Consider the following 14,077-nt stretch of genomic DNA (forward strand, 5'->3'; position numbering starts at 1 on the left):
ACACAGAGCCTTGGAAATGTCCCTTAGCACTGATAGATACTGCGATGGAAAGCACAAAGTCTTGAGTGCGTTTCATCCTCTACAGAAAGTTATGAGGCTCACTCACGTTACTGTCGTCAGAAACCTTTCCTTTCTGCTTGCAGTAGCAACTCTCTTCCATCTTGAACTAATGAAAGAGGAGACAGGGACAGTATTTTAATTCCGCAGGGTCCTTGTCAGCATCCTAGAAGAAGCTGCAACAGTTGTCTAAAAAGGCAATAACCACAAAAATTAGGGGTGATGATTTCCCTCTCCAAATAAGAGTAGCTGTATGTAAGGCTTGTCTTCCTCCTGCTGTATCCATTCCTGATTTATCTTCTCTCTGTCTTCCTTACCCCCTGCATTAAGGGGGGAGTGGGCCATTGCTGCTGTAATGGTCTTATTCCCTGCTGGTGGAAAGGGATATATTTCAGTTTTATGTTCTCCTCAGATGTACTCAGACACATGGAAGAAATATCTTACAGGTGTTTGTATCATTGCAGATACTCCAGAGAATTGAAAACCCTCTGTATTCCAACAATAATCTTTCCCTTGACCTCAGCGTACTTCATATCTTGGCTGGGTGCTGACTCCTGCCGTTACTGGAGGCGGTATGAAAATGGGTGGAATTTTCAGCAAAATGGGCATGAGACCCTGGGTATTAATTGTGCGGCTGTAGAGTCAAAGTTGTGGGAGAAGCTGTATACAGCTTTATACACAACAGCGTTCTGCCCCTCTGAGGGAGCTGGGCCTTCCTTGACATCTATGAGATTTGCCTGGAGTGGCTTGGTCCTTACTCTTATTAATAACAGAAAATAAATTAGCATTACATTGCCCTTCATATCTGACTTTTTAGGGGTCTCCCATCCTTTTCATTTAGACCAGGTCTCTGAGGGAAAAACCCTGTAATAATGCACTGGTGTGATAATTAGGAAGCACATTCTGCATAATTACAATGTTAGCATCTCAGGGGGGAAATGAAAGCTTGTGCTGTCCCTTTAACGGGACAATTTGGTAATCCTCTTAACATTTTCTCTTTTGGCTGATAATATTTCACAGAATTTTACTTTGTAAAATATTCCTAAAGGGAGGCTTAAGCAATAATGCACAGATTATGGAAATGACTCTCATTAAGTATAGGGAGAGACTTCGGCAAAGCCATGAACTGCTTCGAAACATGTAACCCCCATTAGGAGCTTCATTTAAATGTTTATTCACAGAGCAGTAAATGTTTATTATGGAACATTTTATTGAAACATAAATTTAAGAACCCTAATTATACGTATCACGAGTGTTAAAACAATATGCATTTATCAATACTTAACTAAAGATCAGAGGTGAGGGGAAATGCAATTGCACTTTCATTTGCATCTCAGCAACACCATATTTGCACAAAAACACTGGGCAAAGTGACTCTGAGGGGATGCGAAGGTTTAGGACCTCAGGGCAAGTGCTGTCTGGCTGTCCCTAAGCTTGCACCACAATTCCCAAGCAGCTTCAGAGACACCTTCATTGGTTTGTGCATCAGCCTTACTGTCTGTAAAGCAGAAGCAATGCTTTATGCAGTGGCTGACAGGATTTAGGGTTGGTTTTGTAGTTCTTTGGTGTTCGAGAGGTGGAAGAAGCTGTACAGGTCTGTGTTGCAGTCATAGTGTTGCTGACATATAACCCAGGAAACATGGCTTAGCAGTTTCTCCATCAGTGCCCTTGGCTGGACCAAGGTCTTCTTCCTACTGATTCACATGGAGTATAGTTGATGCTCCTGCAGGTCTGCCCATCCCGTCCACCATGTGTGCTGAGGAGGGGATGGGCACTGAATAATGGCAGATGAGAGGAGCTGGTGATGGACCTTGTCGTGACCTTGCCACCACCATGCGTCAACCCCCATTCCTAGAGCTGCAGACCACCTTAGAGGTCAAGAAGTTATCAGTTCAGAAGCACCAAACTACCCTTATTTCTATTCAGTTTATTGATCTTTTGTTTTTCGATGATCTCATAGGAAATATCCAAATTACACTTGGACCACCGCTTCTGATGAGACGGCTAATTATCCTCATTATTGTGTCAGCTTTCTTGGGCTTGAGGCTGGGTGGAGAGGTTATCAGTAAATGCTAACGTTGGCTTCAGGTGTGGAAATTACAACTGCAGTTCTCAAGTGGGTTTAAAAATCTCTCTGCATGTCTTTTCATTAGTTCTACATCCCTTTTCTAGCTCATCTACAGCTCATTTCTTTAAAACTTCATAGCAGTTGACAGATACATTATTTATTGAGGATGCTGAATCTGCACATTTCTCAATCCACACATTTGAAGAGGTACTCTGCTGCAAGTCCCTCACTTGGTTTGGTTTCTGATACATTTGCAAATTCTCTCTATGTTGTTGCTTTCCAAAGTATATGATCTCCATACTGATCAAGTGTCTTGATACTCACTCTTCCAGAGGCAAATCTGTGCTGTAAATGTTGGTAGGGATCATTGCAAAGCTTTCTTTTTCCCCTCCTAAGGATCTGTGTACTGTGCAGTGCCGTGCAGATGTACACAAGTGTCTCCTGAAAGGGCTCTCGTGCTCCAGCTTGGTAGCATGTGAACAGCCTGTGAGGAAGACACGTTCCAGTTTCTTCTCTCTTTGCATCCTCTTTCCGTAAGATGGTTTTGGTTCATAAAATTTCCATGACCATATTTGTTCTATTGGTAGCTCCTACCCTTCCTATTCTCTACTGCATCTTCGCTGTCACCCTAGACTTTCTGAGACAGATGTGGGTTTCCATGTCCTTCCCTTCCAAAGCATCCCTCTGTCCCCCTCTGCATACTGCCATCAAGTCTGTGCCGCTCCATTCTGTCTGTATCACATCTTTCTCACGAAGGTGGAAAAGCAAACTTCAGGTTTTCTGTTTCAATAAACCAGGGCCAAAGCAAAGGTGTTACAAGAGTGTGTGAGTCTGTGCAGCCTTTCCAGGCTTGGGGCAGCCCTTCCCACTGGAATGCCAGAGCTGCCCCCTGGGGAGGAGGCGCTGAGTGCATCCGTATGGCCTCGTGCATGAGTTTTTGCTGAAGCTGGAAAGGAAAATACCGATTCCTAGAAATGGGGCATTTTTGTAGGAAAGGATTTTTTTTCAAGTAATTTCCTACCTGTTTTAATATTTTATAAAAATAAGGTCTTTTAAAGTGGCATTACTTTATGTAATTTATAACTCCTGGAAATGTGTGTTGGGGGAAAGTAAGTTGTTATTGTTGGCAATAATTTTGAAGGCTGTGAAGACTGAATTATTTTAATTGGCCAAAACACTTTTTTTTTTCCCTAATGTTGGATAGGACTTTTTTTGATTTTTTTTTGTTTCTCCATCCCAGCCCAACTCAGGGCTTGGAGAAATGTCATGAACTCCTGGATACTCACCAAACAGGAATTGCTTTCCCATGAAGATGTCTTTGCCAGAGTGTGCAAGTCAAGGGCCCTAGAAATTGGCTTTCAGTGCCCAGAAGAGCAATTGTACGGAGTGCAGTAGGTAATGCGATGTATTTTCGGGGACAGCAGAGGGAGTGCTTTCTGTTAATGAGCTATGGATATACAGGCAGGGCTTTCCACGGAATAATTTTGTAACAGGGATAATTGAGCTGTTAATCAAGAATAGCAAACAAGGGCTCCATGGTAGCCCAGTTTATAGAGAGGACAAAATTGCCCTATTTTTCATGTGGCTATCTCAGTATTATGGTTGATTTTCTTTATCACCCGCACACAGTCTTACTTGGAGAAGGGTTATTAGTTTGGGATTTCTACGGTTAATCTGGTAGTTTCAAAGAAGCATTATCACAGCCTCCCATAAGAAGCCCAGGGCTTGGTAACGGACAGGGGACTTTGCAGCAAACAAGGTGTTATCTGCAAACCGCCCTTCCTTTTCCCAGCAAGCCGGCCGATGGGCAATCCTGGCCAGCAAGTTGTGCTGCCTGCAGTCTCTGGCACCGTTCCTGCCCTTCCTCCTGCCTCAACGTGCCAGTAGCAGGGACACTGGGGTTTGCTCTCCCTGGCCCTGGTGTCCCTCCGTGCCCCACAGGCAGCTTTTCCTGATCTTGCTGCACTGTGAGACTGTGGAACCCACGCTGCAAAGCTTGTATCTGTAGAAAGAATGAGAAGTCATGAGAGGAAAGAATAAGCAGATGAAGGCACCTGGTTTTACAGTGTGAAGGCACATGAGGTGTCGGGGGGAGCAGCCGCTTCCTCTGCCAACATTTTGGAAGCCCCCTCCATGTCCTTAAGGCTGCATGACCCATTGCCAGTTTTAATGTATTTATTATATACCAACATTTATTGCTAATGTAGCCTGGATGCATGATGAGGACCTCTCATACAGGCTGTTATCTCCCCTTCTGTTGGAAGCTGAGCTCTGATGCTCTGCTAACCAGCACAGCAGCTGAGCCAACACAACATAATGTTCATGAATTATTGCAAGCAATGTCCATGTCCTCCCCAGTGGTGTGTGGCAGGGTCATCCGCTCTTCACTATTCTGATCTCTTTTATTGTCTATTTTTTGCCTAGTATTTCTGCTTTACATCCAGTGCAGTGGTGACACATTGATTATTTAACCATAATTCAGTATCTAAAACCAGCCGTAACTAGGAACATTGCTTTCTGCATGGCCTTGAGTGCTAAAGAGAAACTCACCTGACTGACATGGGTGTTCTTTCAACAAAACAGCCTCCAGGATTTTGGCTGAGACTTTTATGAGCGTTCTGGTTCGCTGGCAGTCGACTTCAGATGTATAATCCCACAAATGCCCATACTGCTGCCAGATTTCAGAGCATTGGGATGAGTGTGCTCTGGATTGCCCAACGGCAGTCCCATGCTCCGAGAGTCTTGCTGGGAACACCGCGGAGCTCAAGCAGAGCATCCTCTTGCTGCGGTGTGAGGTCAGAGAGGTCACGTGCTGGCTCTGAGACGATTTCCCCATGGCACTAACAGAGTTCTTACTTGCGGTATGGTTCCTAATTTTCTTGCCATTCTGGGCATGAAGGTCTTGAAAAAACTTCTCTCAAGAGTGATTTTACATCACTTGATCATAGAATCTCCAGGTTGGAAGGGATCCACTGGATCATCGAGTCCAACCATTCCTAACACTCCCTAAACCATGTCCCTAAGCACGTCATCAACCCGTTCCTTAAACACCTCCAGGGAAGGTGACTCGACCACCTCCCTGGGCAGCTTCTGCCAGTGCCTGATGACTCTTTCCGTGAAGAATTTTTTTCTGATAATTCTCATTGTTAGGAGTTTCCCAAACTCAGATTTCATTTATAATGTGGTAGCCGTTAGAAAACTGGCAGTCTAATAATTTTAATTTTGAAGGTCTGATAAAATTCAGCTCCCACATCCTCCTTCCAGCTGCTGCAGCCCTGGATGTTGCTGGGAGTAAATCTTGTCTCCAGTATCAGAAGCATCTGGTAGGGCTTAGGAAACCGTGACCCATGTGGTGTCCCCCACCTGGGGGCATGGCTTTGTCCCATGGGGTCATGCCCAGCATGCCCATCCTCTGCCATTGTGCGTAACTTCCCCCTCAGTGTCTGAAAGGGGGAGGGAGCAGTAGCTGACACCACAAGCAGTGTAAGTGCACGTCTGCAATTTTTCTCCCGTGGGGTGGGTGATATTGGTCAGTCCATTAATGTAAATGGCTTGGCTGTTGTGTGTTGCTTTTGTTTCTTATTAATCAAAATAATGCAAAATGAGGGGAAAGCAATTTTTTTAGGAAAAAAAATGACATACAATCAACAGTGATTGAATGCAGCCTGCTGGAATGTGATGGGGCTGTCTGCCGCCCGCCAAACATGAGTGGAACAGTAACTGGGGGAAAAGTTGAAATGCTTTGTTTTGACACTTTGTATGCACAATGTTTGGATTTATGTTTTTTCTCCTAGCAATTCTAGAGGGAGGATTTGTCTAAATCTGTTTGTTTCGTTACAAAACAAAATGCAACCAAATGTTTTGTTTGTGTCTACCGACACATTTCAGTCAACTGCAAATGTCTGTCTTGGATGAGCAGGTTTCTTTTCTGCCCGGAAAACAAAATGGAAGGAAGCAACTTTAATGTGCGGGCACCTTGAAGTTGTTTCTGCTGCTTGCAGTTAAGGAGACCTCCATGTAGCCAGTAGCAGGCACAAAACACTGAGACGTATACATAATATCTGGGATGCGAATACTCCCACTGAGCCAATCATAGGTTGGAAAATTGAGCTGGTGCTTAAGTACCTTGGTGGATTGAGGCTTTAGCAATAACAAATAATACTAAGGAGCAAAAATGATCAATTAAAGAACTCCTAATGAATGCAAGTGTCATTGTTCTCAAGTCAAGAAGGCTGGAAGCCGAAAGGCAGAGTAGAGATGGTGTGAAATCCCCTCGTTCAGGGTTTCTCACTATGTGATAGCCACTGCTCCTTGCTGCTTCGATTTCCCTCTGTTTTCTTAATTACAAAGCTATTGCCTATCCTGCTCATTTCTGTTACACAAATAGTAGAGAAAATCCAGACTTTTATTTATCTTCCATGCACAGAATTTAAAAAAAAAAAAAAAACAAACAAAAAAACAAGCAAACAAAAACAACAAAAGAAAAATTGGGATGTCTGGAAGAAATTACTGTCTTTTAAATTGATTGTAGTTACCTCAAACCTGGAAATACTCATTTGTTTTCTGATACGGTTGACGGATTTTGCTCGGCAGCCTGCCGTTGTGTACGAACATAATGCATGTAGTAAAGGTGACTAACCCCCGAGAATGTCCCCACTGTTGCCAAGTGGCCCATATGCTGTCATAAACACTTCTTTTTCTCATGCTGATGGCAAAAGCCCATTTTGGGTAGAAGATCATATTAGGCTCATTCATTACCTGCTGTGCTGGTCTGTGCATCTGCAGTGCAGAATCTCTGCACTGAGCTTTGGACTACATCCCCACATGCTTTCTGATATTCCACATTGTCTGTTGTAGGGATGCAGATCTTCTCTTATGCGCATCATGGAACATTCCACCACAGAAATAAAAATTACTCTTAAAGGCGGATTAACTTCGGGAGGATGTGGTTGTTGATAGCTGATATTAGGCTGCATATATATCATCAAGAGAAATTCCTGAAAATTGATATTTGTAGCAAAGCTATCACAAGAGAAAGAAACTGATTGCCAGATTATTCTCTGTTTTTATGAATAAATTTAAAATCTAACAAGAACCACGGTTGTGACACATTAGTGAAATTTTACAGTGTCACTGCAAACTTTAATATTCACTTTTATTTTTCTTGAAAGTCCCGCTTTGTCCAAAACTAAAATTTCAGGCCCAGGGCTCCTGAAGACCATCTTTAAACTTGCCTTGTGATTTCGAGCAATGCGTCATGAGAGCAGTGATGTTCAGATGATACATTGCACTAATACATCACGAGAGCACTATCGCTCACATGATGTATTAGTATAATACACTATCAGAACACTATCACTGATGTATTACTCAAAAATACGGTTTTTAACCCTCAAGAATCATCTTCATCTCTAGGCTGAACACACTGAAAGCTGTGGAAAATGATAAGAATAAGCAATCACGTGTTTGGTTCCTCTGGGGTAACTTGGGAAAAAAGAAAAAGAGTGGTTTTGGGAATATTTCATTAACTGAAACATCCTTCTGATTTCATTTTATTCACTGAACAAATGTTTTTATGATTTGATGCTCACCCAATATAGGAGTGTTTGAATTGTCTTACAAATAGCCTAAGAAAATCTTTTTCGACTTTGAATTTCATTGTAGACCTGAGCCGTGTTTTGAGAATGTTTCAGTGAGGTGCATGAATTTCAGCTGATTTCCACCTCATCAAATCGAGTCAGGTGCCTGCTGTCTAAATTTTCTATAAAGCTTTTGGTGCTGTTTCAGTTGCAGTCTTTTTTTTTTTCTTTTTTTTTTTTTTAAAGAAGGGTTTAGGCACTATCTCAAAAGATCTGGAGATGCATAAATGTGATCTGTCACTCACATTATTTGCTGCCTCTCTTCAATGAAGTATTGCATTTTCTTCATGAAGAATTATTCTCCGTTGTGGTTTGGTGGATTTTTTTTCTCAAAAGAGAGGGAAAGAGAAAGAGGAAAAGATAAAAGAGTGCTTTGCAATTTTGTAGCTGAACAAAATTGCAGAAAAGCAGATAGATGAGTGTTTGATTTCCTAGTAGGGTTTGAGTCTTGAAAATCTTGAATTTTCCTTCCTATCTGGTGTGATGAGACTCTCACAATCTCTTTAACAGGAAGAAAATATATAGGAACAGTAATAATACAACATCAAATTGGCAAGGCAGCAAGCCATATATTTGCTTTCTGGTCCATTTTTTGTTCCTTTTTCCCATATCCCATCAACGTTTGTGACAAAAATACATAGCCCCTCGCCTCCTCGCCCTACCAATCAGCCCAAAGCTGCCTGGGTAGCTTACAGTCCTCAGCCCTGCCGACGATTGTCCTGCCCACAGAAGAGCGATGCTCGTGCTTCAGGCTCTGCCAAATGGGGCTCATAATTCTGGTGACCCATGGGTTAGGGGCCCCTTGGTGCTTTGGAGCCCGTGTCCCTGCAGGCATGTTTCCTCCTGCCCAGGACACATTAAACTCTCTTTAACCTTGTGGAAGACCTTGTACTAGCCGTGCTGCGGAGCCTGGTGCATGTCCTTTTCAGACAACCTTTCTACCTATGTGGTGTCTGTCTACCAATGTCCCTCTGTCCCCAAGCTGCACAGCACGGGTCCAACGCGGGCTGCCCACACCTGCTGCAGCCACCTCCTATCGCCGGCACCACCTTATTCTTGTCAGTTTTGAAGTCACAACACGCAGCTCCAGGGTACATTGTCATTTCAAAGCTGTGGCTAAATACGTCTCTGACTGACAACTATGAATAATTCCACAGAGCCCCTAAACTTCCAGGCATTTCACTCTGAAGCTCATCTAATACAGCAGAGCTGCTCTCTCATGTTTTTCATCTTTTATATTCTCCAAAGGGTCGAGATACAGTTATGGAACAGGTTAATGTATTTTCCTCTGAAAATAATGCTGTGGGAGTCCATGCACGGTTACTTGTATGTGTGAAGAATAATGCTGACAATCCAGAAAAGAAAAGCATGGGCTTGATAATCACCCTTATTTTGTTTCACATTTTCAGCATGTCCATGTCCATATCCTTCCAAGGAGGGCTGGAGACTTCAGCAGGAACGATGATGTCTACAAGGAGGTAAGGGTTGCGCTCTATTTCTTGTTCAGAGTCAGGTTTGCTATCAGAAAACCACGTTGATAATACAGGCCCTGTCTTGAGCGGAGGGAGTTAGTGACATCTCAGCATCTTTATGGTCGGGCTGGGCCTGTGATGACACTAAGCCGTACGCTGGCATTTCCTTGTGAGCTCTGGGTGAGGCATGGGGCTCCAAGGGAGGATGAGCATCTTCGGTTCTTCAGTCTGTCCCCATGCACAGAGCACGATGACATCTCTACCATTAGCTGCATTCTCTTAGTTTGAGGGTGTGGGGAAAAGGGGTGACCCCACCAGTAGCCTCGCATGCAGGGAGTCTGTTCTGCCCCAGCTGCCAGCCTGGGGTGCCAAAACTCAGTCTTCCAACAACGGAAAATGCAGGCAACTCCTCACAACTTGGTCACAAACTGCCTTCTGTCTCGCTTTCTGCAGGGCTCTGTTCATGCTCTGCACAAATCACGTTGTAGCCTCAAAGATAAAAATTACAGAGCAGCTCTGCATGTGGATGTAATCTATGCACGGCACAGATTGTACGGCAGAGCAGGGGACAGAAGCTGTTCCGGTGTGACTGAATTACTGGCTTTTGTTTAAATGAACAATTGTACTGGCATTAACAAAAAGTTTTCCCCAGCTTGACAGCTGTCACAAAGAGCTAATGAAAAAATCTCACTATTGTTAGGTTTACGGATGAGTCTTGGTGGCTTTGGTAGGATCCTGTAGATCTAGACATAAGGAGGAATTTCTCCACCATGAGAGTGGTGAGGCCCTGGCCCAGGTTGCCCAGGGAAGCTGTGGCTGCCCCATCCCTGGAGGGGTTCAAGGCCAGGTTGGATGGGCCTTGGGCAGCCTGAGCCAGTGGGAGGTGTCCCTGCCCATGGCAGGGGGTGGAACTGGATGGGCTTTAAGGTCCCTTCCAACCCAAACTATTCCATGATTCTATGATCCTCTATCTCAAATATAACATCTTCTCTTTCTGAAAGTAATTAATGTGCCCTTGTTTAATGCTACTGCTGTACTGTCTGCTTAAAGGAGAATTCTTAACATTTTCTGCTGGTGTATATTTTCCTTTGTGAAGCATACATGGTGACAACCCCCCACTCGCAAAAGAAGGGAGTGTATTTTGAAGTGTTCTAATGACTTAACTATGCAGAAGTGGTGAAAAAAGTTTATTACTAACTGGTTAAACAAAGCGTAGAGATTGATAAGCCCACTAATAAAGGTAAACCGTTATAATGAGACTGATGAGCGAGGAGATCGAATGAACGTATAAGATGACCATCTCATATGCTGCTGTAGTTAAAAACAGTTAAATGAGGCAACTTGAAAGTTAACATTTTTTTTCCTTTTCAAATGTTCTAAGTGGTTTTAGGTGCTGCAGCAACCCACAAACTCTATTTCCATTTTTGTTGTATTTATAATTCCATTTTCTTTTTAACACATTTGTTTCTCCCTTGTTATATGTAAATACAAACAGGCAAAACTCTGTTAATGATCTAGGCTCTACATTTAGTGTTGTTAAATGCAAAAGGGTGACAAATGGGTGAAAAATATTTTTATCTTGTCATTTTCAGTTATAGCAATTGTAGGTGTTGCTTTTAGCAAACACAGGAAGCAAAAATATTTAGACACAGATGTGATAATGTATCTTTTAGCAGAAGAATGTGTAGGCTCAGAGTCTAACCAGCTATTTTCAAATACCACAAAGTTAACTTACTTATGTTTTGGTGCAGATTGTATAAAGATTTCTTTATTTTTAGGATGCCAGGATAAAAAAAACCACATTTGATGCTATGAAGCGTTTGATGCGAAGTTTTATCACTGGCTGGATTGGAGGGTGGAGAGGCTTAAGCAATATGCTATCATAAGTGGATAAATCTATTTTGAGAAATACAAAATAATCAAATTATTGAAAGTACAGCTGACTTTGGAAATCATTTGGAGCTTATGGCAATAAGGCAAAAAACTTTTGATATAACGCCTCTCCATGTTGTACCAACAAGATGTACACCTTTGTTGAGAAGTTCTAAAAGATTTAGGAAGATATTTGGATCATAGTGGGGCAACAGGATGAAAATCCGTGAGGGACGGAGTACCATTAGGTGATATATAGGTGCTGGAGAGAGCTTTAAATCCATCGTCCATGACATTTGTACTAAGGACGATCCAAAACCTATTTATAAACATTGCTTCATTTCCATATATTTGAGTGATACGTGGAGCTGTAGCTTAGGCAGCAAAGACCACCTCCCAAAATCATCCCAACAGCCTTTTCCGTATATGTGGTGTGGAGGCTGATGATACACCGTCCTTTAAGTGACAGTGTAATTGGAAAGCGCACCCAGACAAAATCTTGCACATTAGGTGCCTGGTTTAAACTAGTGCAGCTAAAGGCTTTGCATCTATTGGGCATAATTTTCACAGATTCTGGGTCTCAGCTCTGGTTGAACACATCTATCGCAAAGCCCCATCTATCTGTAAGTGCCTTTGAGCTCTCCAAGCTCTGCAGTTGTCATCTGTATATGCTCAGCAGTTTGCTGACAAATCCCATTGCTCTGTGAGTGTATGACAGCAGAAGGAATGCCCAGATGTTTGGACATCAGTCTCTTAGGAGCCTTCTAGAGTTGAGAAAGATAGAAAGTGCTGCCAGTCTCTTACTGTGTCCTTTATCTCTCTCATTTGGTTTGGGAGTAACTTCTCATCTGACTGAAGAGACAGAAAGAAGCCTGTAAGGTTGATCTCTGCTTAGTCTGTGTTCTGGGCTCTGCCATCTTCAGGCTTTTGGCTATGAAGCTCTGGCATCGCTTCATCTAAAGCAGCTTTTTAGATGTAAGAAGTATACTTAAAGGTAAAGTGCATATTTAGCACTTGGTTTTTAAATAAGATGCCGTGATGTCCCCGCCCATGCCAGGGGGGTTGGAATTGGATGATCTTTAAGGTCTCTTCCAACCCAAACTATTCTATGATTCTATAAGATTGCTGACAGACACTAATGTCTGCTGGTTTGGGGATGTATATTTAGAACTGCAGTACTGGAAGGTTAATTGTAGAAGGGATAAAAGAGAAGCTGACACCTATTGCAGAGCACCTTCGCTAAGGCATCTCTTGGTGGAATATGTCAGTTAATATTTTAGATTTCTATACTTCAGTGCATATGAAAGAAGTCACCGTGATTTTTTTTAAGATACAGAGAGAATATTTCTTATGAAAAAAATAGGCATTAAATGTTTTAGATGTGTTTCTCTGCATCGTTGCAGAGCTGTTACTTGGGAGAGTATTTCCCAGGAAGTGGTAGCTAAGCACCCTCTGGGCTCACTCTAGAGGAAAGCAAAAGGTATAGTTTTTCAGTTCTTAGATTTTCCTGCAATTATTTGCAGCCTAACCCCGCAAGTGTGCACGCATCGAAGTTAAATTTGTCTTAGGGTTTTTTGTAGGATCAGGCCCTTCATGTTTTACTGTTACTGGACTATTTTTCTCATCTACGTCTTGAGGAGTTCTTATTCATTGATTCATTTTATTTCTTGTGCAGCAAAACTGTATCAGCTAAATATTAGGAAAACTTTTAATTAGAATACCTCTTTGCTCCTCTATGTATTCTGTTTTGTTTGAACTAGGTTAATATTTTTATGTTTGCTGATCAAGGAACTCAAAGGTCTCCCTATCAAGGAGCTACCCACTTTGAAGCAGATGAGTTATTTGCTGTTGTAGGGCGTGTCACAGTCACCGATAAGAATTTGATATTAATGAACATTTTTACTGTAGAACGGCACGCCGTGCTGTTGTAGTCAGCACAAGTGCTGCAGAGATGTTGGAGGTCATCGTGTCCAAGGCGTTCAAGTACATTATCCTGAAATATCTCAGCAGTTTCATACACTCGCCCATCTGTGGGCAGTCCTCATTCAGTGAGTGTTTGAAAAGTCCATAGCACAGCCTGTCCCTGGTCTCCACTGAGTGGTTAGCCATTACTGCAATATAAATAACATTCATCATCCTTTAGGTTGGCAGGTAATAGCCGTACCGGGCCAGAGAGCGTGGCGCTTTCTCAGAAAGGAAGACTGAATCAAAAGTCCACGATACTGCTCTTATGAGTACTGACCTCAATAAGTTAGTTTTGAGGCTGACAGGTTTGGATGGGTGAGGGCAGCCTGGCCTCTCAGTAAAACCCTGAGCATCCCTGGCACGCCGTCATGTGTTTTGTGGTGCAGACCCCTCTTCCTCCCCAGACTCTGTTACACTGGCTGGTTTCAGCCTGCTGTAACAGATGGGGCTGCAGTGGTGGTGCACCTCCAGGGCTGTGCATGCAGTGCAAAGGCTGTCCATCCCCTCACCAGTTAGCTTTCAGGCCTGCCTCGCTCTCTTGCCAGTCTTCAGGTCCCAGCCCAGGCTGGAGAGCTCTGAGAATACTCTGAAAAGGGGGGGAGGGTGAATGAGCGAGGTTAGCCCAAACCCTTGTGTCTCCATCGCCCAGCTCCCTGCCAGACCTGCATCACAGACCTCTTGGGACCAGCCTGGGGGAAACTTCCTAATGTGAATTCTTTGGTAACTTAGACATTTTGTAAAACACAGGAGCCAGCAAAAGGATTTGGTTCGTGCTGTCCTCCTTCCCCTCTGGCATTCAGGCACACAGTGAGAGTCACTTAAAGAAAGATATTTTGACTTGGTGATCTCATTCAGCACATTATGTTAAATCATTTCAGCAAGCATACCTATTAGTAATCATTTCCAATTCCAGGGAGAATGAAGGAGGCATTTTGGCGTGTGAATCAAGAACCTGCTGGGCTGCTTCTGCAGGCTGGCAAAACGGGGGAACTGTGGTGAATTCA

The 14,077-nt window shown here is 43.1% G+C and overlaps 1 protein-coding gene across 7 annotated transcripts in view; it reads left to right on the forward strand.

Moving 5' to 3' along the window:
- The window catches only part of FHIT (fragile histidine triad diadenosine triphosphatase), a 616,279-nt gene that overhangs the window by 515,408 nt on the left and 86,794 nt on the right, over positions 1-14,077 (forward strand). For all 7 annotated transcript variants that reach the window (XM_054076607.1, XM_054076605.1, XM_054076606.1 and 4 more), the window contains one exon: positions 9,174-9,242. In XM_054076607.1, coding sequence (XP_053932582.1) covers positions 9,174-9,242 — 69 coding nt within the window. The remainder of the gene's footprint in view (positions 1-9,173; positions 9,243-14,077) is intronic.

The sequence above is a fragment of the Cuculus canorus genome, chromosome 11 (genome assembly GCF_017976375.1).
Source record: "Cuculus canorus isolate bCucCan1 chromosome 11, bCucCan1.pri, whole genome shotgun sequence".
Taxonomy (NCBI): Eukaryota; Metazoa; Chordata; class Aves; order Cuculiformes; family Cuculidae; genus Cuculus; species Cuculus canorus.